This window comes from Balaenoptera borealis (assembly GCF_965194805.1).
Source record: "Balaenoptera borealis genome assembly, chromosome: 3".
NCBI lineage: Eukaryota > Metazoa > Chordata > Mammalia > Artiodactyla > Balaenopteridae > Balaenoptera > Balaenoptera borealis.
In genome coordinates, this window is record NC_138866.1 from 12654904 (window position 1) to 12682671 (window position 27768).

The window sequence follows — 27768 nt, forward strand, 5'->3', positions numbered from 1 at the left end:
ACTTTATTCACACGCTGCTCCTCCCTCCTATGCACCATAACGCTCCCAAAGTCGAGAACCACGTTTTAGTCTTCACTGTGTTTTCATTGAACACAGAGTTCTGAGCGGACACACAGCTTTGCGATCTGGCACATGTCTTCCATGTAATCAGGATGAGAGAGCAAGGGACTCATTCTGGATGCCTGGCTCTCAGTCGCGAATCTGCCAACGCCCAGCATGTTTAGGCAGATCACTTAACCTAACTCCTCCACTGAGATGCGATGATAAATGACGACGTAAGTGAGAATGCTTTGAAAGATATCGAGTGCTGTAATGATTTTACCAATTAAAAGTCACTTTTCATTGGTCACCTTGGGTATGCCAAGCACTTCACAGCGATGCTCCCAACCCTCACAACATCTGTGTGAGGAAGGTAGTAGGAGCCCACTGTGCAGACAGGCAAACCACAGTTAAGAAAAGTTAAGAATCTCATTTAAACCGACACCACTAGGATGTGGAAGAGCCAGGACTCACACCCAGATTTTTGTTGGCCCCAAATGCACACATTTTCTAGTCAGGTTTCATGTAAGGTTTTCTCAATACATAAAGGTATATTGCCTCATTTAATAATCCAGCTTCATAACAAATGACAGCTTTTATTTTTATTGGCCTAGATGCAGCTTTTAAAAACACTAAAGATTTAGCTAGATATAGGATTCTTGGTTGACGGTTTCTTTCCTTCAACACTTCAAGTACATTGAGTCATGCCATCTGGCCTCCGAGGCTCCTGATGAGAAATCTGCTCAATGACCTTCCTGGCAAATCTTCTCTCAGCTTCATAGACTTTCATAATGTACCGTATCATGTCTTATGCAACAGAACATTTTGTATAGTATCGTGAAGTCAGTTAAGTTGTAACCTTATTTTGAGACCAGAATTTAAGGAAAAGGAATTGAACATTTCAAGTGTAGACATTATGAGGTCTTTAAAATTATTACACATTTTCAAACTAGAAATAAAAAGGCCACTGCAGTATCCTGCAGATTTTTATTTATAACAAAGTGAATACCAATATCTAATAACACACGTAAAGAAAAATTTCTTTGGGATCCTTTTTCCTAAGTGTAAAGGGGCCTTGAACTCAAAAAGTGAGAAAACCACTGTGGTGTATCCCCAGCGGTGATGGGTCCATTTCTTGCTCTGACCTCAGAGTGCACCATTGTGATGTACTTCACAAAGCCCTATGAAAGAGAAAGGTGGGCCCAGGTTTTTGGTCCTTAGAGCCCAGGAAGCTGCTTTTGGTGACCTGACGGCCTTGGACCTACAGTTAGCTTGTGTTTTCCTTGTTTCTGCCATTTTGTTGATTTTCGTTTCTCTTTTCTCTACTCTTTTTTGTGTCATTGTTCTTTCTACAGTTAGCATAGTGAGTATTGTTGGTATAGTTAATACTTGATTAGCATAGTTAGTGTAGTTAGTACTAGTTAGCGCTGTTGGTACAGTTAGCGTAGTTAGCGTTGTTAGTAGAGACAGCATACTTAGCCCTGTTAGTACAGTTAGCATTGTTAGTTAGCGTAGTTAGCGTTGCTAGGTAGTGCTGTCAGTCAGTGTAGTTAGCAGATCACCAGGATGCAGGGCCTCACAGCCAAATCTGCTGGCAAGAAGGCTCATATTGATGACTTCGAGATCCTCCACACCATTGGTGAAGGCACCTTCGGTAAAGTGAAGTTGGCCCGGCACATTCTGACCGGGACACAGGTGGCTGTGAAGGTCATAAAGAAAAGGCGTCAGAGCTTCTCAAGTGTCCAGGCACTTTTCTGGGAAGTGTGCAGTCTGAAGGCTCTGAATCACCCCAATATTGTAAAACTGCTGGGGGTGATTGACACAGAGGAGACATTTTTCGTGGTGATGGAGTACCTCAGTGGGGGGGACATGTACCGCTATTTGAAGATCCATGGCCGTATGACAGAGGCGGAGGCCCGAGGCCCGTTCCAGCAGCTGGTCTCCGCCCTGCAGCACTGCCACCGGAGGGGCATCGTGCACCGGGACCTGAAGCCACCGAGCCTCCTCTTTGATTCCAAGATGAATATCAAACTTACAGACTTTGGCCTCAGCAACAAGTGTGATGACATTGTCCAACTGGACACGATCTGCGGCACACACCCTTATGCTGCCCCGGAACTCCTCCTGGGGCAGAGCTCCAGCGGCCCTGCGGTGGACGTGTGGAGCTTGGGAGTAGTGCTGTACACCATGGTAACTGGGTCCCGGCCCTTTGTGGGAAAAGACTTCCAGGAGCTGCGGAAGCAAATCCTACAAGGGCAATACCCCATCCCACCTTATCTGTCTTTGAAGATAAGGGATCTGTTACAAAAAATGATTGCCCTCAACCCCAGTGACAGAGGCACCTTACCTGACCTCATGAGGCATCCATGGGTCAACATGGGCCAGAAGGAGCCACTCCAGCCACCCTGTGAAAAGGACCTGGAGGTGACAATGGTGAGGACTCCGGGCTTGACTTGCGACCAGATCCAGGACACTGGGACAGGCAGTGTGAGCTCCAAGAAACCCAAGGTGGAGGTCTCCATCATAACTCTGAAGCCCTTCTCTTGCGGGGACCTCTGTGGCAGTGAACTTGAGCCTTCTCCAAGCCCTGTGGTGTCCTCCCTGCAAACCAGGTGGCTCTACCACAGAGAAAATGTGCAGCTGCAGGAAGACCAGCAGGCGGGGCAGAAGACCGGTGAGTCTGCCTGTCCCCCACCCAGCCTGGAGGCGAGGACTGCCACCCCCAGCCCAGCCCCCCAGTGTGGCACTGGGACATCCACCTCCAGCAGCAGCAGCAGGATTGGAGCCCCAGAGGGAAGCAGCTGCCCCCTGGGTGTGTCCAACACTGGAAGGTCCTCCCACGCTGGGCAGCCTGAGAGTGTGTCCTCATCCACTGTCTCTGGCCAGAGCCAGAAAAAGCAAGGGGTGGCTGGGAGAATCTGGAACTTTATTTTGAAACATCTTTGTTGCAAGCTGCCCAGCATGAGGCGTCATAATAAAGTGAGCCCATGTGAACCCCATGCATGACCGAGGCAGGAAGGTCAGGCCGCCGCGCTCCCTGGGGCCCGGTGCAGGGGAAGAGGAGTGTGTTCTCTGCACGGCCTTCAGAAGCATCGTATCCAAGACCCTGGCCAGCTCAGAGGATGGTCCGGAGCAGCCCGGGCGACCGAAAGCGAGGCCACCGTGGCTGCAGGTCTGCCCCTCAACCCCCACCTGGGTGAAACTTGAGAGACTGGACTGTCATTCCTGGGGCACGTCTCCCCTCCCCTACTCTTCTGTCTTCCGTGTTGGCGGGGGAGGGGGATAGTTCTTGTTCCAAGAACTCCTTGGTTCTTCCAACTCTAGTTAATAAACTTGACGCTCCAGAGAGATGCATCACACTCTGCTTCGCGTCGTCCCTGCACAGAATTGGGGCTGTGCATTTTCCAGTGAGACAAGCGTGCAGCCGTGGAGCGCTTGGAGGTAGTCAGAACAACTAAAGGGAAACATGACCTCAGAGAATTAGCACAGTGACTCCCAACAGCAACAACTGCTGCCCTGCAGGGCAGAAATGCGGAAAGTGTGTATTCCCTTCCTGCACCAACATTCCCCAACATTTTCAGAAGGGCCGAGGGGAACTTGTGGTCCCTGCGGCCTGTGTTAATTACAACAGAGAGGCCCATTAATAGGATCACAAGGTCCCGTGAACCAGCCTCTGCGTGGTGTGGTAAGGTCCCTGTGCAGCTGAGTTTCATGACTGTTGTGCAGCAATAAAGCAGTCTTTATTGAATTTGTTAAAAAAAAAATAAATAAATAAAAAATAAAAACACTAAAGATTTAACTTGACCTGTGTTCATTTCTTACTCCATGTTGAGAAAAGGTTCATGTCTTTTTTAAAAAAATAAATTTATTTATTTATTTATTTTTGGCTGTGTTGGGTCTTCGTTGCTGCACGCGGGCTTTCTCTAGTCGCGGTGAGCAGGGGCTACTCTTTGTTGCGACGCACAGGCTTCTCATCACAGTGGCTTCTCTTGTTGGGAGCACAGGCTCTAGGCACACGGGCTTCAGTTGTGGCACACGGGCTCAGTAGTTGTGGCTCGCAGGCTCTAGAGTGCAGGCTCAGTAGTTGTGGTGCACGGGCTTAGTTCCTCCGCATCATGTGGGATCTTCCCGGACCAGGGCTCGAACCCGTGTCCCCTGCATTGGCAGGCGGATTCTTAACCACTGAGCCACCAGGGAAGTCCCTATTATAAGTTATTTATATATATATTGGGTGGGCCAAAAGGTTCGTTCAGTTTTTTCCATAAGATGTCTCTAGTAGCACTCAGAGCCATTCATTCGAAACAATTTTGCTAGATTGTATGTTACAGCTGTCATATCAGGGTGAATTTAAAAAAAGACATCAAAATTGGTGAATTTTTGTGTAGCCATTTTAATATTGAATATGGAAGAAAAAAAGCAACATTTTCGGCGTATTATGCTTTATTATTTCAAGAAAGGTAAAAACGCAACTGAAACGCACAAAAAGATTTGTGCAGTGTATGGAGAAGGTGACTGATCGAACGTGTCAAAGTGGTTTGCAAAGTTTCGTGCTGGAGATTTCTTGCTGGACAATGCTCCACGGTTGGGTAAACCAGTTGAAGTTGATAGCAATCAAATCGAAACAATAATTGAGAACAAGCAATGTGATACCATGTGGGAAATAGCGGACATACTCAATATACCCAAATCAAGCACTGAAAATCATTTGCATCAGCCTGGTTATGTGAATCATTTTGATGATTGGGTTCCACATAAGTTAAGCAAAAAAAACCTTCTTGACCATATTTCCTCATACGATTCTCTACTGAAGTGTAATGAAAACGTTCCGTTTTTAAAACAAATTGTGATGGGTGATGAAAAGTGGATACTGTACAATAATGTGGAATGGAAGAGATCGTGGGGCAAGCGAAATGAACCACCACCAACCACACCAAAGGCCGGTCTTCATCCAAAGAAGGTGATGTTGTGTATATGGTGGGATTGGAAGGGAGTCCTCTATTATGAGCTCCTTCCAGAAAACCAAACGATTAATTCCAACAAGTACTGCTCCCAGTTAGACCAACTGAAAGTGGCACTCGACAAAAAGCGTCCAGAGTTAGTCAACAGAAAACGCATAATCTGCCATCAGGATAACGCAAGACCGCAAGTTTCTTTGATGACCAGGCAAAAACTGTTACACCTTGGCTGCAAAGTTCTGATTCATCCGCCATATTCACCAGACATTGCACCTTCGGATTTCCATTTATTTCAGTCTTCACAAAATTCTCTTAATGGAAAAAATTTCAATTCCCTGGAAGACTGTAGAAGGCACCTGGAACAGTTCTTTGCTCAAAAAGATAAAAAGTTTTGGGAAGATGGAATTATGAAGTTGCCTGAAAAATGGCAGAAGGTAGTGGAACAAAAGGGTGAATACATTGTTCAATAAAGTTCTTGGTGAAGATGAAAAATGTCTTGTATTTTTACTTAAAAAACCGAAGGCACTTTTTGACCCACCCAATATATTTATACACTTTTCAGATTCTTTTCCTTTATAGGTTATTATAAGATACTGAATATAGTTCTCTGTGCTATACAGTAGGTCTTTGTTGTTTATCTATTACGTACACAGTAGTGTGTTTCGGTTAATTCCAAACTCCTAATTAATCCCTGCCCCCGCTTCCCCCTTTGGTAACCATAAGTTTGTTTTCTATGTCTGTGAGTCGATTTCTGCTTTGTAAATAAGTTAATTTGTGTCATATTTTAGATTCCACATGAATGATATATTTGTCTTTCTCTTTCTTACTTCACTTAGTATGACAATCTCTAGGATGGACCTAGATGTTGCTAGGACCTATATGTTGCTGCAAATAGCATTATCTCATTCTTTTTTATGGCTAATATTCCACTGTGTCTGTGTGTATGTCTGTATCTATATCTATATCAATATATACCACATATTCTTTATTCATTCATCTGTCAATGGACATTTAGGTTGCTTCCATATCTTGGCTATTGTAAATAGTGCTGCTATGAACACTGAGGTGCATGTAGCTTTTTGAATTAGAGTTGTCTTTTCCAGATATATGCCCAAGAGTGGGATTGCTGGATTACATGATAACTCTATTTTTAGTTTTTTAAGGAACACCCATACTGTTTTCCATAGTGGCTGTACCAATTTACATTCCCACCAACAGTGTAGGAGGGTTGCCTTTTCTCCACCCCTCTCCAGCATTTATTATTTGTAGACATCTTGATGATAGCTTCACACATGACTAGTGTGAAGTGATACCTCATGGTAGTTTTGATTTGCATTTCTCTAATAATTATCGATGCTGGACATCTTTTCATGTGCTTTTTGGCCATCTGTATGTCTTCTTTGGAGAAGTGTCTATTTAGGCCTTCTGCCCATTTTTTGATTGGGTTGTTTGTTTCTTTAAGATATTGAGTTGTATGAGTTGTTCATATATTTTGGATGTTAACCACTCATCAGTTGCATTGTTTGCAAATATTTTTCCCATTCTGTAGGTTGCCTTTTCATTTCGTTCATGGTTTCCTTTGCTGTGCAAAAGCCTTTAAGTTTAATTAGGTACCATTTGTTTACTTTTGCTTTTGTTTTTTGCTTTCCTCTAGGAGTTTTATAGCGTCCAGTCTTACATTTAGGTCTTAATCCATTTTGAGTTTATTTTTGTGTATGGTGTTAGAGAATGTTCTAATTTTATTCTTTACATGTAGCTGTTCAGTTTTCCCAGCACCACTTATTGAAGGGACTGTCTTTTCTCCATTGTATATTCTTGCCTCCTTTGTCATAGATTAATTGACCATAAGTGTGTACATTTATTTCTGGGCTTTCTATCTTGTTCCACTGATGTACGTGTCTGTTTTTGTGCCTGTACCATATTGTTTTGATTACTGTAGCTTTATATTCAATAGTATAGTCTGAAGCCAGGGAGCATGATACCTCCAGCTCCATTCTTCTTTCTCAGAATTGTTGTGGCTATTTGGGGTCTTTTGTGTTTCCATATAAATTAAAATTTTTTTTGTTCTAGTTCTGTGAAAAATGCCATTGGTAATTTGACAAGGATTGCACTGAATCTATAGATTGCCTTGGGTAGTATGGTAATTTTAACAATATTGATTCTCCCAACCCAAGGACATGGTATATCTTTCCATCTGTTTGTGTCATCTTCAATTTCTTTCATCAGTATCTTATAGTTTTCAGAGTACAGGTCTTTTTCCTCCTTAGGTAGGTTTATTTCTAGGTATTTTATTCTTTTTGATCCTATGGTAAGTGGGATTGTTTCCTTTTTCTTTTTCTGATAGTTCATTTTTTAAAAAAATATTTATTTATTTATTTGGTTGCACTGGGTCTTAGTTGTGGCAGGCAGTCTCCTTAGTTGTCGGCTCACGGGCTCCTTAGTTGTGGCTTGTGGGCTCCATAGTTGCGGCTCCCTGGCTCCTTAACTGCAGCACATGGGTTCCTTAGTTGTGGCAGGCGGGCTCCTTAGTTACGGCTCACAGGCTCCATAGTTGTGGCTCACTGGCTCCTTAGTTGTGGCATGCGAACTCTTAGTTGAGGCATGCATGTGGGATCTAGTTCCCTGACCAGGGATCAAACCCAGGCCCCCTGCATTGGGAGCATGGAGTCTTATCCACTGCGCCACCAGGGAAGTCCCTGATAGTTCTTTGTTAATGTATAGAAATACAACAGATCTCTGTACATTAATTCTGTATTCTGCAACTTTACTGAATTCATTGATGAGCTCCAGGAGTTTTCTGGTAGCATCTTTAGGATTTTCTATGTATGGTATCATGTCATCTGCAAACGGTGACAGTTTTACTTCTTCCTTTCCAATTTGGATTCCTTTTATTTGTTTCTCTCCTCTGATTGTTGTGGCTAGGACTTCCCAAACTATATGAAATAAAAGTGGGGAGAGTGGGTACCCTTGTCTTGTTCCTGATCTTAAAGGGAATGTTTTCAGGTTTTCACTGTTGACTATGACGTTAGCTATGGATTTGTCATATATGGCCTTTATTATGTTGAGGTAGGTTCCCTCTATGCTCACTTTCTGGAGAGTTCTTATCATAAATGGATGTTGAATCATTTCAAAAGCTTTTTCTGCATCTATTGAGATGATCTTATGGTTTTTATTCTTCAGTGTGTTAATGTGGTGTATCACACTGATTGATTTGCGAATATTGAAAAATCCTTGCATCCCTGGGATAAATCCCACTTGATCATGGTGTATGATCCTTTTAATGTATTGTTGGTTTCAGTCTGTTAGTATTTTGTTGAGGATTTTTGTATCTATGTTCATCAGTGATATCGGCCTGTAATTTTCTTTTTTTGTGATATCTTTGCCTGGCTTTGGTATCAGGGTGATGGTGGCCTCACAGAATGGGTTTGGAAGCATTCTTTCCTCTGCAGTTTTTTGGAATACTTTCAGAAGGATAGGTGTTAACTCATCTCTAAATGTTTTGTAGAACTCATTTGTGAAGCCATCTGGTCCTGGACTTTTGCTTGTTGGGAGTTTTTAAATTACCAATTCAATTTCAGTACTGGTAATCAGTCTGTTCATATTTTCTATGTCTTCCTGGTTCAGTCTCGGGAGATTGTATCTTTCTAAGAATTTGTCCATTTCTTCTAGGTTGTCCATTTTATTGACATACCATTGCTCACAGTAGTCTCTTATGATCCTTTGTATTTCTGTGGTGTTGGTTGTAGCTTCTCCTTTTTCATTTCTGATTTTATTGATTTGGGCCCTCTCCCTTTTTTTCTTGATTAGTCTGGCTAAAGGTTTATCAGTTTTGTTTATCTTTTCAAAGAACCAGCTTTAAGTTTCCTTGATCTTTGTTATTGTTTTCTTCATTCTATTTCATTTATTTCTGCTCTGATCTTTATGATTTCTTTCCTTCTACATTCTTTGGGTTTTGCTTGTTCTTCTCTCTCTAGTTGCTTTCGGTGTGATGTTAGGTTGTTTATATGAGATTTTCTTGTTTCCTGAGGTAAGCCTGTATTGCTATAAACCTCCCTCTTACACCTGCTTTTGCTGTCTCCCATAGGTTTTGGATCATTGTGTTTACATTTTAATTTGTCTCTGGGTATTTTCTATTTCTGCTTTGATTTCTTCAGTGATCCACTGATTGTTTAGTAGCATTTTTTAAGCCTCCACGTGTTTTGTGTTTTTTGTGGGTTTTCTTCGTATAGTTGATTTCTAGTGTTATAGCATTGTGGTTGGAAAAGATGTTTGATATGATTTCAATTTACTTAAATTTACAGAGGCTTGTTTTGTGGCCCAGCATGTGATCTATCCTGGAGAATGTTCCTTGTGTACTTGAAAAGACTGTGTATTTTGCTTTTGGATGGAATGCTCTATAAATATAAATTGAGTCCTTGTGATCTAATGTGTTATTTAAGACCTGTGTTTCCTTATTGATCTTCTGTCTGGATGATCTGTTCATTGATGTAAGTGGGGTGTTAAAGTTTCCTACTATTGTTCTGTTACCATTGATTTCTCCTTTTATGTCTGTTAATATCTACCTTATATATTGAGGTGCTCCTATGTTGGGTGTATATATATTTACAATTGTTATATTTTCTTCTTGTATTGATCCCTTGATCATTATGTAGTGTCCTTTGTCTCTTGTAACAATCTTTATTTTACTTTTTAAAAAAAATTTATTTATTTATTTATTTATGGCTGCACTGGGTCTTTGTTGCTGCATGCAGGCTTTTCTCTAGTTGAGGCAAGCAGGAGCTACTCTTCATTGCGGTAGGCAGGCTTCTCATTGTGGTGGCTTCTCTTGTTGCAGAACATGGGCTCTAAGTACACGGGCTTCAGTAGTTGTGGCACATGGTCTCAGTAGTTGTGGCTCGCAGGCTCTAGAGTGCAGGCTCTGTAGTTGTGGCGCATGGGCTTAGTTGCTTTGTGGCATGTGGGATCTTCCCAAACCAGGGCTTGAACCCGTGTCCCCTGCATTGGCAGGCAGATTCTTAACCACTGCACCACCAGAGAAGCCCACAATCTTTATTTTAAAGTCATTTTGTCTGACATAAGTATTACTACTCTAGCTTTCTTTTGATTTCCATTTGCGCAGATACCTGTTTCCATCCCCTCACTTTCAGTACATATGTGTCTCTAGATCTGAAGTGAGTCTCTTGTAGGAGGCATATATACTGATCTTGTTTTGTATCCATTCATCCATTCTGTGTCTTTCAGCTGGAGCATTTAGTCCATTTACATTTAAGGTAATTATCAATATATATGCCATTTTGTTAATTGTTTTGGATTTTAAAAAAATATTTGTTTATTTATTTGGCTGTGCCAGGTCTTAGTTGTGGCATGCAGGATCTTTGTTGCCACATGCAGGATCCTCATTGTGGCAAGAGGAATTTTTTTAGCAGTGGCACGTGGGATCTTTTAGTTGTGGCATGCAGGATCTTTTAGTTGCAGCATGTAAACTCCTAGTTGTGGCATGTGGGATCTAGTTCCCTGACCAGGGATCGAACCCAGGCCCCCTGCATTGGGAGTGTGGAATCTTAGCCATTGGACCGCCAGGGAAGTCCCTGGATTTGTTTTTGTAGGTCTTTTTTTTCCCTTTCTAGTTTTGTTCTCTTCTCTTGTGATTTGATGACCATCTTTAGTGGTATATTTGGATTCCTTTATCTTTTTTTGTATATACCTATTATAGATTTTTGGCTTGTGGTTACCATGAGGTTTTTGTATAGCAGTCTATGTATATGTATGATTGTTTTAAGTTGCTGATCTCTTTATTTCAAATGCATTTTAAATACCCTGCATTTGTACTCTCCTCCCCTCATGATTACTGTTTTTCACATCACATTTTACATCTAATTGTTTTGTGTATCCCTTAACTGCTTATTATGGATACAGATGATTTTACTACTTTTGTCTTTTAACCTCCCTACTAACTTTGTGTGTGGATGATTTCCTACCTTTACTATATGTTTGCCTTTACTGGTGAGCTTTTTCATTCCATAATTTTTTTGTTTCTTGTTTCCTGTTGTGGCCTTTTCTTTTTCACCTAGAGAAGTTCCTTTAACAGTTGACATAAAGATGATTTGGTGGTGCTGAATTCATTTTGCTTTTGCTTGTCTGTAAAGCTTTTGATATCTCCATCAAATCTGAATGAGAGCCTTGCTGGGTAGAGTATTCTTGGTTGTAGGTTTTTCCCTTTCATCACTTTAAATATATCATGCCATTCCCTTCTGGTCTGCAGAGTTTCTGCTGAAAAATCAGCTGATAGCCTTACAAGAGTTCCCTTGTATATTATTTGTTGCTTTTCCTTTGCTGCTTTTAATATTCTCTCTTTAAGTTTTGTCATTTTAATTACAGTGTCTTGGCATGTTCCTCTTTGGGTTAATCCTGTATAGGACTCTCTGTGCTTCACTGGACTTGGGTAACTATTTCCTTTCCCAGGTTAGGAAGGTTTTCAGCTATTGTCTCTTCAAGTATTTTCTTGGGCCCTTTCTCTCTCTCTTCTCCTTCTGGTACCCCTTTAATGCGAGTATCAGTGTATCTGATGTTGTCCCAGAGGTCTCAAACACTCCTCATTTCTTTTCATTCTTTTTTCTGTTTAGCAGCAGTGATTTCCACCACTCTGTCTTCCAGCTCACTGATCCATTCTTCTGCCTCATTTAGTCTATTATTGATTCCTTCTAGTGTATTTTTCATTTCAGTTATTGCATTCTTCATCTCTGTTTCATTCTTTATATTTTCTAACTCTTTGTTAAGAACTTCTAACTTCTCATTCTGTATCTCCATTCTCCTCCCGAATTCTTTGATCATCTTTACGACCATTACTCTGAACTCTTTCTTGGGTAGGCTGCCTATCTCCACTTCACTTAGTTCTTCTTCTTGGCCCTTGTAGGAGGCATCCTATGCATCCCAGCAGAGCACTCCCCTTGCATCACCCAAGCTATATGCTCTAGGGGTTCCCCCTAAGAGAGCTGCATGGGTCCTTCTGTTGTGGCAGGCTAACTATGAGGGTGGTCTGGTAGGCTTGGTTGGCCCCTAGTCTGAATAGGTTGCCAGGCCCTGCCTTGTATAGATGCAACTGGCTGCTGTTCAGTGGGGCCTGGTCACAAGGTGGCTGGTTGCAGAATCCTAGGGGGCCCCAGGGCTAGGGTTGGCTCACTGGTGGGTGGAGTCAGGGTCCTGAAGACTCTGGGCTGCTGCCCACTCCCTGGCAGGTGAAGTCAGATCCTGGGGTTAGTGCCAGACTACTGGCAGGCAGAGCTGGTTCCTGGAATCTGGCTGCAGGGCTCAGGGATTCCAGAGCTCGTTTCAAATCACTGGTGGACTGGGGCCGGTTCCTGACACAACTGGGTGTGGGGTCTGGGGTGTCCTGAAGGTTGCACTGGCCTGCTAGTCAGCAGGGCCAAGGCCCAGATGGGCTCAGGGTAAGGTTGGGCCTGCTTTGTGGGATCACAGTTTTCTTGCTTCTGGTGTCTGCCCCCTTGGTGGATGAGGCTGGTCTAGAGGCTTGTGCAGGCCTCCTGGCAGGAGGGGCCTGTGCCTGTTCACTGGTGGGTGGAGTTGGGCCTTGGCCCTCTGGTGGGCTAGGCCATGTCTAGAGGTGGCTATGGGCTCTTTAGTCTTTAGGCAACCTAAAAATCCAATATGTCAGCTACCAGGAGTGTTCACACAGCTAAATTTTCCCCAATATTCACAAGTGTCTATGTTCCCAGCATGAGTCACAGCTGCCCCCCTCCTCTCCAGGAGACTCTCTGAGACCAGTAGGTACGCCTGGCCGAGGCTAATATCAAATCACTGCTTTTGCCCTGGGTACCAGCACATGTGAAATTCTGTGTGTGCACTTCAAGACTGAAGTCTCTATTTCCCCCAGTCGTGTAGGGCTCCCGCAGTTAAGCCCTGCTGGCCTTTAAAGTCAAATGCTCTGGAGACTTGTCTTCCCAGTGCTGGATCCCTGGAATGGGGAGCCTGATGTGGGGCTCAGAACTCTCACTCCTGTGGGAGAACCTCTGAAATATAATTATCCTCCAGTTTGTCATTTGCCCACATGGGGAGTATGGGATTTGATTATATTGTGAGTCTGCTCCTCCTATCCATCTTGTTGGGGTTCCTTCTTTATATCTTTAGTTGTAGATCTTTCCTGGTAGGTTTTGGTTCTTTTAAATCAATGGTTGTTCTGCAGATTTTGGTGTGCTCATGAGAGGAGGTGAGCTCAGGGTCTCTCTACTCCACCATCTTGGCTGCTCTCCTCTATAATTCCACTTATTTCAATACTTCAAGAATTTCCAAAATGTCAGATCTGTGACAGAATATAAAACTATTATAGAAGATGACTTTTTATTCTATATGCTTGTATTTCATTTATTTTACACTGGTTTATGCAGAAATTATTCTGAAAAAGTTGTATTTAAATCAAACCTTTAAAATGAAAAATGAAATATCAAAGTTAAATGAATTCAACTGAGAAGTGACCATTTAATGGACAGTTGTGACAAACTCTGCAGGCATCAATATCCATTCAACTTATTTTTTAAGGTCAAGTTTTCTTATGTAGGTTTGACTTTTTAAAAATATTTTTAAGCTTTTCCTCTAAGATCAGTAACAAGGCAAGGATGTCTGCTTTCACCACTTCTATTCAACATAGTACTGGAAGTTCTAACAAGAGCAATTAAGCAATAAAAAGAAATAAAATACATTCAAATTGAGAAGAATAAAATAAAATTATTTATGTTTGCAGACGATATGATCTTAAATGTAGAAAACCATAAAGATTCTGCAAAAAAAAAAAGAATGATGAATTCAACAAAGTAACAATATAAAATTAAAACTCAAGAATCTGTTGTGTTTCTATGCACTAACAATGAATAATCAGAAAAGGAAATCAGGAAGACAATTCCATTTTCAGTAGCTTCAAAAAGAATAAATACTTAGGAATTAACCAAGGAAGTGAAAAACTTGTATAATGGAAACTACAAAACATTGCTGAAAAAAGTTAAAGGAGACATAAATAAATGGAAACACATCCCATGTTCATGCATTTGCAAGGCTTGGAAAATGTCAATAGAATTGACCCTTGAGCAACTTGGGTTTGAATTGCATGGGTCCACTTACATGCATATTTTTTTTCCAATAAATATGTATTACAGTAGTACATGATATGAAGTTGGTTGAAACTGTAAATGTGGAACCTTGATTACAGAGGGCTGACTATAAAGTTATATGTGAATTTTCGACTACGTTGCGGGGGTGGCATCCCTAACCCCCCTGTTGTTCAAGGGTCAACTGTATTATCGAAAGCAATCTATAGATGCAGTGCAATCCCTACCAAAATCCCAATGATTTTTTTTGCAGAAATATAAAGCCCACCCTAAAATTCATATGGAAGCTCAAGGGACCCCAAATAGTCAAAGCAATCTTGAAAAAGAATAAACCTGAAGAACTCACACTTCCTGATTTCAAAACCTACTATATAACAAAAATAAGAGTTGGTTCTTTGAAAAGATAAACAAAATTGACAAACCTTTAGCTAGACTAACCACGGAAAAAAGAGACGAGAACCAAATCAACAAAATTATAAATGAAAAAGGAGACATTACAGCTAATACCACAGAAACAAAAAGGATCATAAGAGGCTACTATGAACAACTATAAGCAAACAAACTAGAAAACCTAAAAAAATGGGAAAAAATCTTAGAAACATGCAACCAACCAGGACTGAATTAGGAAAAAACAGAAAATCTGAATAGACCAAACGCCAGTAGGATATTGAATCAGTAATCAAAATCTCCCAACTAAGAAAAGCCCAGGACCAGATGGCTTCACAGGTGAACTTTAACAAACATTTAAAGAAGAATTAGGGACTTCCCTGGTGGTCCAGTGGCTAAGACTCTGCACTCCCAATGCAGGGGGCCCAGATTCCATCCCTAGATCCCACATGCTGCAACTAAAGATCCCACATGCCACAACGAAGATCCTGCATGCTGCAACTAAGACCTGGCACAGCCAAATACATAAATATTAAAACAAAAAAAAAGAAGAAGAATTAACACCAATCCTTCTCAAACTCTTCCAAAAAATATAAGAGAAGAGAATACTCTAAAACTCATTTTATGAGGCCTTATACCAAAGCCACAAAGAACACTACCAGAAAAGAAAACTACAGGACAACATCCCTGAAGAATATGGATGCAAAAACTCTCAACAAAATACTCGCAAACCAAATTCAGAAGCACATCAAAAATATCATTCACCATGATGAAGTGCGATTTATCCCTGCGATGCAAGGATGGTTCAACATATACAAAATCAATGTAATATATCACATTAATAGAATGAATGAAAAAAAACCATATGATCATTTCAATAGATGCAGAAAAAGCATTTGACAAAACGGAACATCCATTTATGGTTTAAAAAAACTCTTAAAAAATTAGGTATAGAAAGAATGTACCTAAACATAATAAAGGTCATACATAATAAGCCCACAACTAACATCACATCAATGGTGAAACACTTCCTCTAAAATCAGGAACAAGACAAGGGTGCTCACTCTCACCACTCCTACTCAACATAGTACTGGAAGTCCTAGCTAGAGCAATCAGGCAAGAAAAAGAAATAAAAGGCATCAGAATTAGAAAGGAAGAAAAAATTGTCTATATATGCATATGACATGATTTTATATATAGAAAATCCTAAAGACTCCCCCACCAAAACTGCTAGAATAAATGAATTCAGTAAAGTTGTCCCCCAAAACTGCTAGAATAAATGAATTCAGTAAAGTTGTAGAATACAAAATCAACATACACAAATCAGTAGCATTTCTATACACTGACAATGAATTATCTGAAAAAGAAATAAAATGATCTCATTTACAATAGCACCAAAACAACAAAACACCTAGGAATACACTTAACCAAGGAGGTGAAATACTAATCACTGAAAACTATAAGACACTGATGAAAGAAACTGAAGAAGACACATATGAATGGAAAGGTATCTTGTGTTCATGGATTGGAAGAATACTGTTAAAATGCCTCTACCACAAAAGCCATCTATAGAATCAATGCAATCTCTATCAAGATTCTAATGGCATTTTTTTTTATAGAAGTGGAAAAAACAATCCTAACATTTATATGGAACCAAAAAAGGGCCTCAATAGTCAAAGCAATTCTGAAAAAAAAGAACAAAGCGGGAGGCATCACACATCCTGATTTCCAACTATATTTTAAAGCTACAGTAATCACAACAGTATGGTATTAGCATAAAAAAAGACACAATGGAAACAGACCAATGGAACAGAATAGAGGCTCCAGAAATAAATCCATGCACTAACAGTCAACCAATATTTGACAAGGTGGCCAAGAATACTCACTGGAGTCTCTTCAACAAGTGTTGGAAAAACTGGATATTCACATGTAAAAAAATGAAACTAGATCTCTATCTCATACACCTTACAAGAGTTAACTTGAAGGTGGTTCAAGATGACAACATAGGAAGACCCTGAAATCACCTCCTCCTTCAGACACACCGAATCTACAACTACATTTGGGGCAATTTTCTTTGAAAAAGACCTACAAACCAGCTGAGCAACTCTTCACATTAGGCAAATGAGAAAAAGGAAACACAGAAGCAGGTAGGAAAAGCTGAGACACAATCTTGCCAGAAACCCCACCCCTAGGGCAGTGACCCACAGTTGGGAGGGAACTCACAAACCTGGAGCTTCTCCCTGAGGAGCAAAGGGTTCCCACCTTACACTGGACACCACAACTTTTTTTTTTTTTGGCTGTGTTGGGTCTTAGTTGCTGCGCACAGGCTTTCTCTAGTTGCGGCGAGTGGGGGCTATTCTTTGTTGTGGTGCGCAGGCTTCTCATTGCAGTGGCTTCTCTTGTTGTGGAGCACGGGCTCTAGGTGCGCAGGCTTCAGCAGCTGTGGCACCTGGGCTCAGTAGTTATGGCTCATGGGCTCTAGAGCGCAGGCTCAGTAGTTGTGGCGCACAGGCTTAGTTGCTCCACGGCATGTGGGATCTTCCCAGACCAGGGCTCAAACCCATGTCCCCTGCACTGGCAGGCGGATTCTTAACCACTGCACCACCAGGGAAGTCCCTGGACACCACAACTTTTAGGATCTGCACCTGAGAGATAAGCCCCCAAAACATCTGGCTTTGAAAACCAACAGGGCTCACATTCATGAGACCCTAAGGGCTGTAGCAAACTGAAAAATGACTCTTAAAGGGCTCAAGTGTGAACTTGCTCACCCCAGGGCCCAGTGCAGAAGCAGCTATTTGAAAAGTACCCAAACTTTATATGAAAGAGATTCATTTGATAACCTTAAAGCATCAGCCAGAGGGGCAGGAGTCTTCTAGGATACTCTGGGGATGGAGGTTGTTGGGTGCCATTTTATGCTCTCCCTCTGCCGTGCTAAAGGCAGGGGGCATCATCTTTATTCCCATCCTCAGTGGGCACCATCTTCACACTCAGTCTCTGCTGTAATCCAGAGCACTGGCAGCTCCTGGAGGGGAGCTTTTACATGTCAGGTGCCCCCGTTTTTATGTCTGGTTCCCAGGTTTTTGTGGCTGCTGTCCAGGGGACACCCCTTGATCATTTAGCTCTGGTGGTCAGTGGGGCTTATACTCACAGGTCCCAAAGTACGTAACCAATAAAGAAAGAGTTCTTAAACAGTTATGACCTTCAGGGCACAGCAAGAAGCAACAGACCCCAGGAGCTCAGTCTTTCTCTGAAAGCAGCCTAGTAGTTTATCATCACAGTTGCAGCCTGAGGGGAGTTGACTGTAAGCCTTTCCAGAGACCTCGAAGGGTGGGTGCCATCTTCACGCTCTTCCTCTTCTGCATCCCCAGAGCACCAGTAGAGCTCTTACACATGTCTGGTGCCCTGGATTTTGTGGTTTTCCCCCAGGGAATGCTTTTTGATCACCCGGCTCTGGTGGCCTGGGGGGCTTGTGTCCCTGAGCCCCACAGCACAATAACAATTAGAGAGACAGTTCTTGGCAGACACCACCCCCAGGGCACTGTGCAGACAGCAAACTGAAACACACCCCCAGTCCTTCTGTGAAAGAGGCCCACTTGCTTGTCCTGGAGCTTCTGCCTGAGGGGTTAGGCTTCAAGTCTGGCACACATCCAGGTGCCTACAGAGATCCTCTCAGGGGATGTAGGGCAAGGGACTCCGTCTTTGCGTTCTCCCTCTGCCTTGTTCCAGCTTGCCTGTATCTCCCGGAGAAAAGCTTTACACTCATTTACAGCCCCAATTTTCGCAACTTTCACCAAGGGGACACCTCCAAACTGACGGACTCTGGTGGCCAACAGGGCTTATGCTTGCAGGTCTACAGAACTCTGCACAGTTGGATACTTTATAATTGCATACTTAAAAGCTGCTGCCTGAGGGTCTGGCTTCCAATCAGCCTGAATCTAGGTGCTGAGATCCTCCCCTTTGAGACGTGAACAGGTCTTGGCACACTCTCAACTACTGGGAGCCATTAAAAGTAAAATAAGCTTGCTTGCACAATCATAAAGGTTTGAAAGACAACCAAGAGCTAGGGCAAGTGTGAATGACAAAGTTCATTTTCTACATGAGGCCACTCCTTCAAGACAAAGAGAGGTGGCTGTTTTATCTAATGCACAGAAACCAACACATAGTCAAGCAAAGTGAGGAAACAGAATATGTTCCAAATGAAAGAACAGGAATAAACCTCAAAAAAAAACCTTAATGAAAGAGATAAATAATTTACCTGATAAAGAGTAATGGTCATAAAAATGCTCACCAAACTTGGGAGAAGAATAGATGAACATAGTGAGAACTTCAACACAGAGAAAATATAGAAATTAGCAAATTGAAGTCACAGAGCTAAAACATACACTAACTGTACTGACACTAGGGGGGTTCAACAGTAGACTAGATGAAACAGAAGAAAAGATCTGTGAACTTGAAAACAGGGCAGTGGAACTCATGCAATCTTATCAGCAAAAAGAAAAAAGAATTTAAAAAGTGAAGACAGGGAACTCCCTGGCAACCCACTGCTTAGGACTCGGTGCTGTCACTGCCATAGCCTGGGTTCAATCCCTGGTCGGGGAACTAAGATCCCGCAAGCCACATAGCATGGCCAAAAAAAAAAATAGTGAAGACAGCTTAAGGAAATTATAGGACAACATCAAACACACTAACATTCTCATTATAGGGGTCTCAAAAGGAGAAGAGAGAGAGAAAGAAAGGTGCAGAAAAGTTATTTGAAGATAGAATGGCAGAAAACTTCCCTAGCTTGGGGAAGGAAACAGACGCCCAGGTCCAGCAAGCACGGACAGTTCCAAATAAGATAAACATAAAGAGACCCACACAAAGACACATTATACTTAAAATGTCAGACGTTAAAGACAAGAGAGTCTTAAAAGGAGAAAGAGAACAACAACTTCTTCTATATAAGGAAACCCCCATAAGACTATCAGATATTTCAGCAGAACCTTTGCAGGCTAGAAGGGAGTGGCACAATATATTCAAGGTGATAAAAGAAAAAAACTTCCTGGCAAAGTTATTATTCAGAATTGAAGGAGAGATAGAGTTTTGCAGACAAGCAAAAAACTAAAGGAATTCATCACCACTAAACCAGCCTTACAAGAAATAAGGGACTGCTTTACACTGAAAAGAAAGGGTGCTAATTAGTAACAAGAAAACATATGAAAATATAAATCCGACTGGTAAAGGTAAATATATAGTAAAGATAGCAGACTAATCACTTATAAAGCTAATATGAAGGTTAAAAGATAAAAGTAGTAAAAAACAACTATAACTACAGTAATTAGTCAAGGGATACAGAAGATAAAAGATGTTAAATATGACATCAAAAACAAAAAACTTTGGGAGGGAGTAAAAATGTAGAGCTTTAGAGCATGTTCAAACTTAAGTCATCAACTTATAATAGATTGTAACAAATATAAGCTATTATATGTAAGTCTCATGGTAACCACAAAGCAAAAACCTGTAGTAGATACACAAAAGACAGTGAGAAAGAAATCTAAGCATACTACTAAAGAAAGTCATCGAAGAACAAAGGAATAGAGCAAGAGATGAAGAAAGGAAGAGAGAGGAACTACAAAACATCCAGAAAACAATTAACAAAATGGCAATAAGTATATACCTATCAATAATTACTTTAAATGCAAATGGACTAAATTCTCCAATCAAAAGACAGAGCAGCTGGATAAAAAAACAAGAAAAACACCCCAGTATATGCTTCCTATAAGAGACTCACTTTGGATGTAAGGACACGTATAAACTGAAAGTGAAGAGATGGAAAAAGATATTCCATGCAAATGAGGAAACCAAAAGAAAGCTGGGGTAACTATACTTACATTAGACAAAATAAACTTTAAAACAAAGACTGTAAAGAAGAATAGCATTACATAATGATAAAGGAGTCAATCTGACAAGAGAATATAACATTTGTAAATATTTATGCACCCAACATAGGGGCACTTAAATTTATAAAGCAAATATTAACAGATCTAAAGGGAAAAATAGCCAGCAATACAATAATAATAGGGGATTTTGATACCCCAATTACATCAATGATCATCCAGAGAGAAAATCAGTAAGGAAACATCAGCTTTAAAGGAAACTTTAGACCATACGGCATTAACAGATATATACAAAACATTCCATCCAAAAGCAGCTGAACATAAATTCTTCTTGAGAGCACATGCAACATTTTCCAGGATAAATCATATGCTAGGCCACAAAACAAGTCTTAGTAAATTTCAGAACACTGAAATCATATCAAGCATCTTTTTTGACCACAATGGTATGAAACGAAATCAATTATAAGAAGAAAGCTGGAAAATTCACAAACATATGAAGATTAACAACATGCTGATGAACCAATGGGTTAATGAAGAAATCAAAAGTGAAATTAAAAATACCTGAGACAAATGAAAACTGAAACACAACACACCAAAATTTATGGGATGCAGTAAAAGCAAGTCTAAGAGGAAAATACATAGTGATAAATGTTTGCCTCAAGAAACAACAACAATCTCAAACAAATAACTTTATACCTCAAAAAACTGGAAAAAGAAAAACAAAGCCTAAAGTTAGTAGAAGGAAAGAAATAACAAAGATCAGAGTGGAAATAAATGGAATACAGACTAAAAAGACAATAGAAAGATCAATAAAACTAAGAGCTAGAAGTTGGTTCTTTGAAAAGATAAACAAAATTGGTCAACCTTCAACCAGACTGACCAAAAAAAAAGAGAGGAATCAAAAAATAAGATCAGAAATTAAAAAGGAGACATCACAACTGATCCAAAGCATGGTAAGAGACTACTATGAACAACTATAGAACAAACTGGACAACCTAGAAAAAATGAGTAAATTCCTAGAAACATACAACCTTCCAAAACTGAATTATGAAGAAATATAAAATCTGAATAGACCAACCATTAATAAGGAGACTGAATCAATAATCAAACACTTCCCAACAAACAAAAGTCTAGGGCAAGACAACTTCACTGGTGAATTCTACCAAAACATTCAAGGAATAAATATCATTCCTACTCAAACTCTTCCAAAAATAAGAGGAAGAAACACTTCCAAACTCATTTTATGAGACCAACATTACCCTGATAATGCAAAACCAGATAAGGATGCCACAAGAAAATTACAGACCAATATCACTGATGAATACAGATGCAAAAATCCTCAATAAAATATGAGCAAGCCAAATTCAACTATACATTAAAATGATCATATCTATTATCAAATGGGATCATTCCAGGGATGCAATCATGGTTCAAAGTCTTCAAATCAATCAATGTGATACACCAGATTAACAAAATGAAGGATAAAAAGCATATATGCAGAAAAAGCATTTGACAAAATTCAACATCTGTTTATGGTAAAAACTCTCAACAAAGTGGGTAGAGAGGAAACATACCTCAACATAATAAAGGCCATCTATGACAAGGCCACAGCTAACATCATACTCAATTGTGAAAAGCTGAAAGCTTTTTCTCTAAGATGAGAAACAAGATAAAGATGCCTACTCTCACCACTTTTTTTTCAACATGGTATTAGAAGTTCTAGCCAGAACAATTAGGCAAGAAAAAAAAATAAAAGGTATCCAAATCAGAAAGGAAGAAGTAAAACTGTTACTGTTGGCAGATGACATATTATATATAGAAAATCCAAAAGACTCCACCAAAAAAACTACTAAACTAATAAACGAATTCAGTAAAGTTGCAGGATAAAATATCAATATACAAAATCTGTTGCATTTCTACACACTAATAAATATCAGAAAGACAAATTAAGGAAATAATCCCATTTAAAATTGCATCAAAAAAGGGACTTCCCTGGTGGTGCAGTGGTTAAGAATCCACCTGCCAATGCAGGGGACACTGGTTTGAGCCCTGGTCCAGGAAGATCTCACATGCCGCGGAGCAACTAAGCCCGTGAGCCATAACTACTGAGCCTGCGCTCTAGAGCCCGCAAGCCACAACTACTGAACCCGCGTGCCACAACTACTGAAGTCCGTGTGCCTAGAGCCCGTGCTCTGCAACAAGAGAAGCCACCAAAATGAGAAACCCATGCACCGTGATGAAGAGTAGCCCCCACTCACCGCAACTAGAGAAAGCCCGTGCGCAGCAACGAAGACCCAACGCAACCAAAAAAAAAAATATTGCATTAAAAAAAATAAAATACTGGGCTAACCTGGTGGCGCAGTGGTTGAGAATTTGTCTGCTAATGCAGGGGACACGGGTTCGAGCCCTGGTCTGGGAAGATCCCACATGCCATGGAGCAACTAGGCCCGTGAGCCACAACTACTGAGCCTGCGCGTCTGGAGCCTGTGCTCCGCAACGAGAGAGGCCACGATAATGAGAGGCCCGTGCACCACAATGAAGAGTGGCCCCCGCTCGCCACAACTAGAGAGAGCCCTCGCACAGAAACGAAGATCCAACACAGCCAAAAAATAAATAAATAAGTAAAATTTTAAAAATAAATAAATAAATAAAATAAAATACTTAGGACTAAATTTAACCACGTAGGTGAAAGGCCTATATACCGAAAACTATTAAGACATTGATGAAAGAAATCAAAGACACAAATAAAATGGAAAGATATTCCATGTTCACGGATTGGAAGAATTAATACTGTTAAAATGTCCAAGCTACCCAAAACAATATACAGATTCAATGCAATCCCTATCAAAATTCCAATGGCACTTTCCACAAAAATAGGAAAAAATAATCCTAACATTTATATGAAACTATGAAGACCATGAATAGCCAAAGGAACGTTGAGAAAGAAGAACAAAGCTGGAGGCATTATGCTTCCTGATTTCAAATTATATTACAATGCTGTAGCAATCAAAATAGAATGGTATTGAATAAAAACATCACATATGTCAATGGAACAGAATAGAGTCCAGAAATAAACCCACCCATATGTGGTCAATTATTTTATGACAAAGGAGCCAAAAATATGCAATGGGGAAAGGACGTTCTTTTCAATAAACAGTGTTGGGAAAACTGGACAGCTACCTGCAAAATAATGAAACTAGACCCCTATCTTATACCATACACAAAAACTAACTCAAAATAGATTGCTGAATGTAACACCGGAAAACAACAAAATTCTTAGAAGAAAACATAGGCAGTAAGCTTCTTAACATCAATCTTGGCAATGACTTTCTAGATCTGACACCAAAAGCAAAGGCAACAAAAGCAAAAATAAACTCAGACTAAAAAGGTTCTGCACAGCAAAGAAAATCATCAACAAAATGAAAGGCAGCCTATGGAATGGAAGAAAATATTTGCAAATCATATATCTGATAATGGGGTTAAAATCCAAAATATATTTTTAAAAAACTCATACAACTCAACTGAAAAAAACCAAATAATCCAATTTTTAAAATGGGCAAAGGACCTGAACAGACATTTTTCCAAAGAAGATATATGAATGGCCAACAGGTACGTGAAAAGATGGTCAGCATCATTATAATCATGAAGGAAATGCAAATCAAAAACCCGAGAGAGTACCTCACACCTGTTAGAATGGCTAGATTCAGAAAAACAAGAGATGACAAATGCTGGCAAAGATATGAAGAAAAGGACCCCTGTGGACGGTTAGTGGGACTGTAAACTGGTACAGCTGCTATGGAAAACAGTACGGAGGTTCCTAAAAAAATTAAATATAGATTTACCATACGATCCAGCAATCCCACCTCGGGGTATATACCCAAAAGAACTGAAAGCAGGGTCTTGAAGTGATACTTGTACACCCACGTTCACAGGAGCATTATTCACAATAGCTAAAACATGGAAGCAACCCAAGTGTCCATCCACTGATGAATGGATAAGCAAAATTCAATATATACATACAATGGAATATTATTCCGCTTTAAAAATGAAGGAAATTCTGCAATATGCTACAACATGGTTGAATCTTGAGGACATTATGCTAAGTGAAATAAGTCAGTCACAAAAAGACAAATACTGTATGATTCCACTTAGAGTAGTCAAAATAATAAAGACAGAAAATAGAATTAGGTTTGCCAGGGGCTAGAGGGAGGGAGAATGGAAAATTATAGGTATAGAGTTAGATATACAAGATGAAGAGAGTTACGGGGATGGATGGAGGTGAGGATTGCACAACAAAGTGAATGTATTTAATAAAATTAATTAAATTGTACTGAACTGTATACTTAAAAATGGTTAAGATGGTAAATTTTATGTGTATTTTAACACAAAAAATTAATTATGAAATTAACATATGCTCATTATAGCAAAAAGTAATTAGACATTAACAAATACCCAGTCTCCCCCCCTCCTCAAAGTTGTACAAATTATTTAAGCTCCTATCAAATTACAGAGATGCCCTTAGCTTACATTGCTGAGCCAGCATTTTCTGAGAAGGGGAAAAAATTCCTTTATCAGAATGAAGAACATAATTAAAATACTACTTCTGTCTAAGAAGCAATGCATAAAGCAAAGAAATTATTTTTCATGCAGAAATGGACAAGAAAAAAATTTAAGTCTCAGACACATGGAGTGAAAGCCAAGGTCTGGAGGGACAGGCAGGGGATAGAGGGCTACTGCTTAGTGTTTAGTAGATGGTCTGTGTGTTTGCTTCCTGAAGCTTATGCCCCAACCCGATGGAGACTTAGGGGAAACAACTCCTATTAAAGTAGTGGTAGAAGGGGGCAAAAGATGAGACGACAGTGAGGAAGATACCTTTATAGACCCTTTTACATGCATCACCTGAACCTCAAAATTACTCTGTAACGTCATACAGGGAAAATGTTCTTATTCTGATTTTATGGAGTAAGAGGATTTCTAGGAAGTGCCTTGTCCATGTCATCCAGCCCTTTGAAGCCTTCCACCCCTGCAACCTGGGCACCATCCAGTTTACCTGACACCCTGCCTCATGTAGGAACAATATTGCTGAGCCAGCTCCTTCTGAATGGGGTGAGATGGGGTTGAGCCAATGAACTGCTGATGCATCAATGATAAGGAATCAACACAGCAGCTAACTGACCCCAAAACACAAATTCCTGACGTGTTTGTGGCGCAGGGACTGTCAATAGCCCCTGGTGACAAATTCTCTCCCCAGGAAGGGAAATGTCTTACCACAAATGTCAGAAAGCATTTGTCCAATGTATTTCTCAGTGTGAAAGATTATGCTTATCAAATAACTTTAAAGATCACCTCCCTGTCTTTCCAGAAGAGTTGGGGTCAATGTGAAAAAAATTTTGCGTGCACAGAACGGGGCTTCTAAACGGAGATGGGCATAGATACACATTTTACCTATTTTCCAACTGATTTTACAATATAGGCAATTAAGTAATCAAGGAATTAATGAATTTCTGGTGCACAAGAAAACCACATAAGCTCGAAACTTTAGTTCTTCTGCAGTCTCCCGCTTTCTTTTCTGTCACCCTGACTTCCACACTTCTCTTTAGGGACCCCCTAGCCGACTTGGCTACTGGGGCCACAATCTCACCCCCTCTCACCAGCTCAACAAGGTACTGCAGAACTCGGCTGCAATGCCACACGTCACCGGTAGATGTCGCAGCCCCAACACTTGACAGAGTCAACGTTCACATCACTGACAAGCAAACCAGCAGCCATTTAGCGCCTACTGTATACTTGCCGACAATTATTTTAGGCGCTTTCAGGTCAATACCGCACCGGTGGGCTCATCTGGGAAACGCGTGAGGATTCGATTAGTTAAATCGTATAAAGTGTTTTGAACAATGACCGAATCGTAGTGTGAAATTATTACCGGCCCAAGGTGCGGTGGCAGAGACCACCCGGGGTCCACCGCAGCTGTCTCAGCAGCGAGGTCTGCGTCTGGGCCCAGGGCTTGCTTTCCATCCAGTTGGGGCACTTGTCCTTTTTCCTGTCGCCTACCACCAAGCTGCTGGTACGTCCTCCAAGTTGGGATCCGGAATTTGGCTCCTCGCCGGCAAAGTAGCGGTGTGCTGGTGGGTGGAGGAAGGGGTGTCACAGTTAGGGCGGGTCCAGGTCAGGGCGGCCCCATCACCGCTTTCCTGCGGGCACTTCTAAAAGGCGGGCAGCCTGGGAGGTGGCACGGTGGGGCGCAAGAGGTCGCGCTCCTAAGGTCTAAACTCAACACAAACTTTCCTCCTTTGACTTCCGGGCCTGCGCTCTACCCGCCCGCGAGACCGACCCCGGCACCTGAGGCACGCGGTCTTGGCCCTCCCGCCACGGAGCCGGGCGGGGCCTCGGCTGCACCTGGGAGGCTGCACTTGCCTGGGGCCGCCAGTCTCGGGCTGGTGGGCTCCGCTGGGCCCCCAGCGTGCGGCATACCCGGGTCGACTTCGGCGGGCAGGGCGCCCCGGTCGCCCGCCTCCCGGGGGAAGCACAGGCTTGGACCCACGCTCCAGCGCTCCGGCCCGCACTTGGCGCTGGGGCCCTGTGGCCGACGCACACGCGCAGAGAGGAGCCAAGTGCTGCGGCCCCAAGCGCGCGGAGGGTGCGCTCAGCGTAGGTGCGCGGCGGCCGCCCCAGGTGCCGGCAGCCGGGACGCCCCATCCCCCTACGCACGTGCGGGCCGCCGCCCCCTCCGGGCAACCCGCGCAGCCGCGCCCGCGCCCGAGCCCGGGCGCCTCGCCCCGGCACCGCGAGGCGGCGCGCCGACCGCCCAGGGCCGCCGAGGGGCGGGGCCGCTGCCCGCATTGTTCCTCCCCGAGCGGCGGGCCCTCCCCTTCCCCCAGTCCCGGGCGGGGCGCGGGGCCGCCGAAGCCGCGGAACGTGGACTCGCGCCCCGCCTTTGTCTCCCGGGCGCGAGCCGCCGCAGCCCCGCGCCCGCCGCTCGCTGCCACAGCCGCTTTGTGCCGCGGCGCGGGGGACGGGGACGCGGGGCGCGGAGCCGGCGGGCGCAGCCTCAGCATGGACGTGACCGTCTCGGAGCTCATGGAGCTCTTCCTGCAGAGCCCGCTGGTGACCTGGGTGAGTGTGCCCGGCCCCTCGCCCCATTGTTGGGGCACTGGCTCCTCTCCCGCCCGCCTGCAGTCGCAACAGACCCGACCCGGCCGGGGCCCCGGAAAGCCCCTGGACGCAGAGGATTCATCAGGTGCCCCCGGCCGGTCATCAAGTGTCCCGGAGTCCGGGGGTATTTCCAACTCTGGAGCCGGCGCACCCGGCGCAGGACCCCGCCGCGCTCTCGGCCCGGCTGGGGGCTGAGCGGGTACACCTGTTCCCACCGGGGCGTTGGGCTGGAGGCCCTGGAGC

The 27768-nt window shown here is 42.3% G+C and overlaps 2 protein-coding genes across 12 annotated transcripts in view; one reads left to right on the top strand and one right to left on the bottom strand.

Moving 5' to 3' along the window:
* Positions 1 to 1012: 1012 nt before the first annotated feature.
* Positions 1013 to 27428, bottom strand: LOC309626917 (uncharacterized protein; the record flags this gene model as incomplete). Its single annotated transcript, XM_082388243.1, has 4 exons — positions 1013 to 1738; positions 26297 to 26495; positions 26788 to 26950; positions 27078 to 27428. The coding sequence occupies 4 exons, from the start codon at positions 27426 to 27428 to the stop codon at positions 1564 to 1566; spliced, it is 888 nt and encodes a 295-aa protein (XP_082244369.1). The 3' UTR covers positions 1013 to 1563.
* Positions 26922 to 27768, top strand: part of CCDC88C (coiled-coil domain containing 88C) — a 124992-nt gene continuing 124145 nt past the window's right edge. For all 11 annotated transcript variants that reach the window (XR_014242408.1, XR_014242409.1, XM_082384452.1 and 8 more), the window contains exon 1: positions 26922 to 27486. Coding sequence is in view for 9 of the 11 variants with exons in the window: in XM_082384452.1 (XP_082240578.1) it covers positions 27427 to 27486 (60 nt within the window). In the remaining 2 variants the exon portion in view is untranslated. The remainder of the gene's footprint in view (positions 27487 to 27768) is intronic.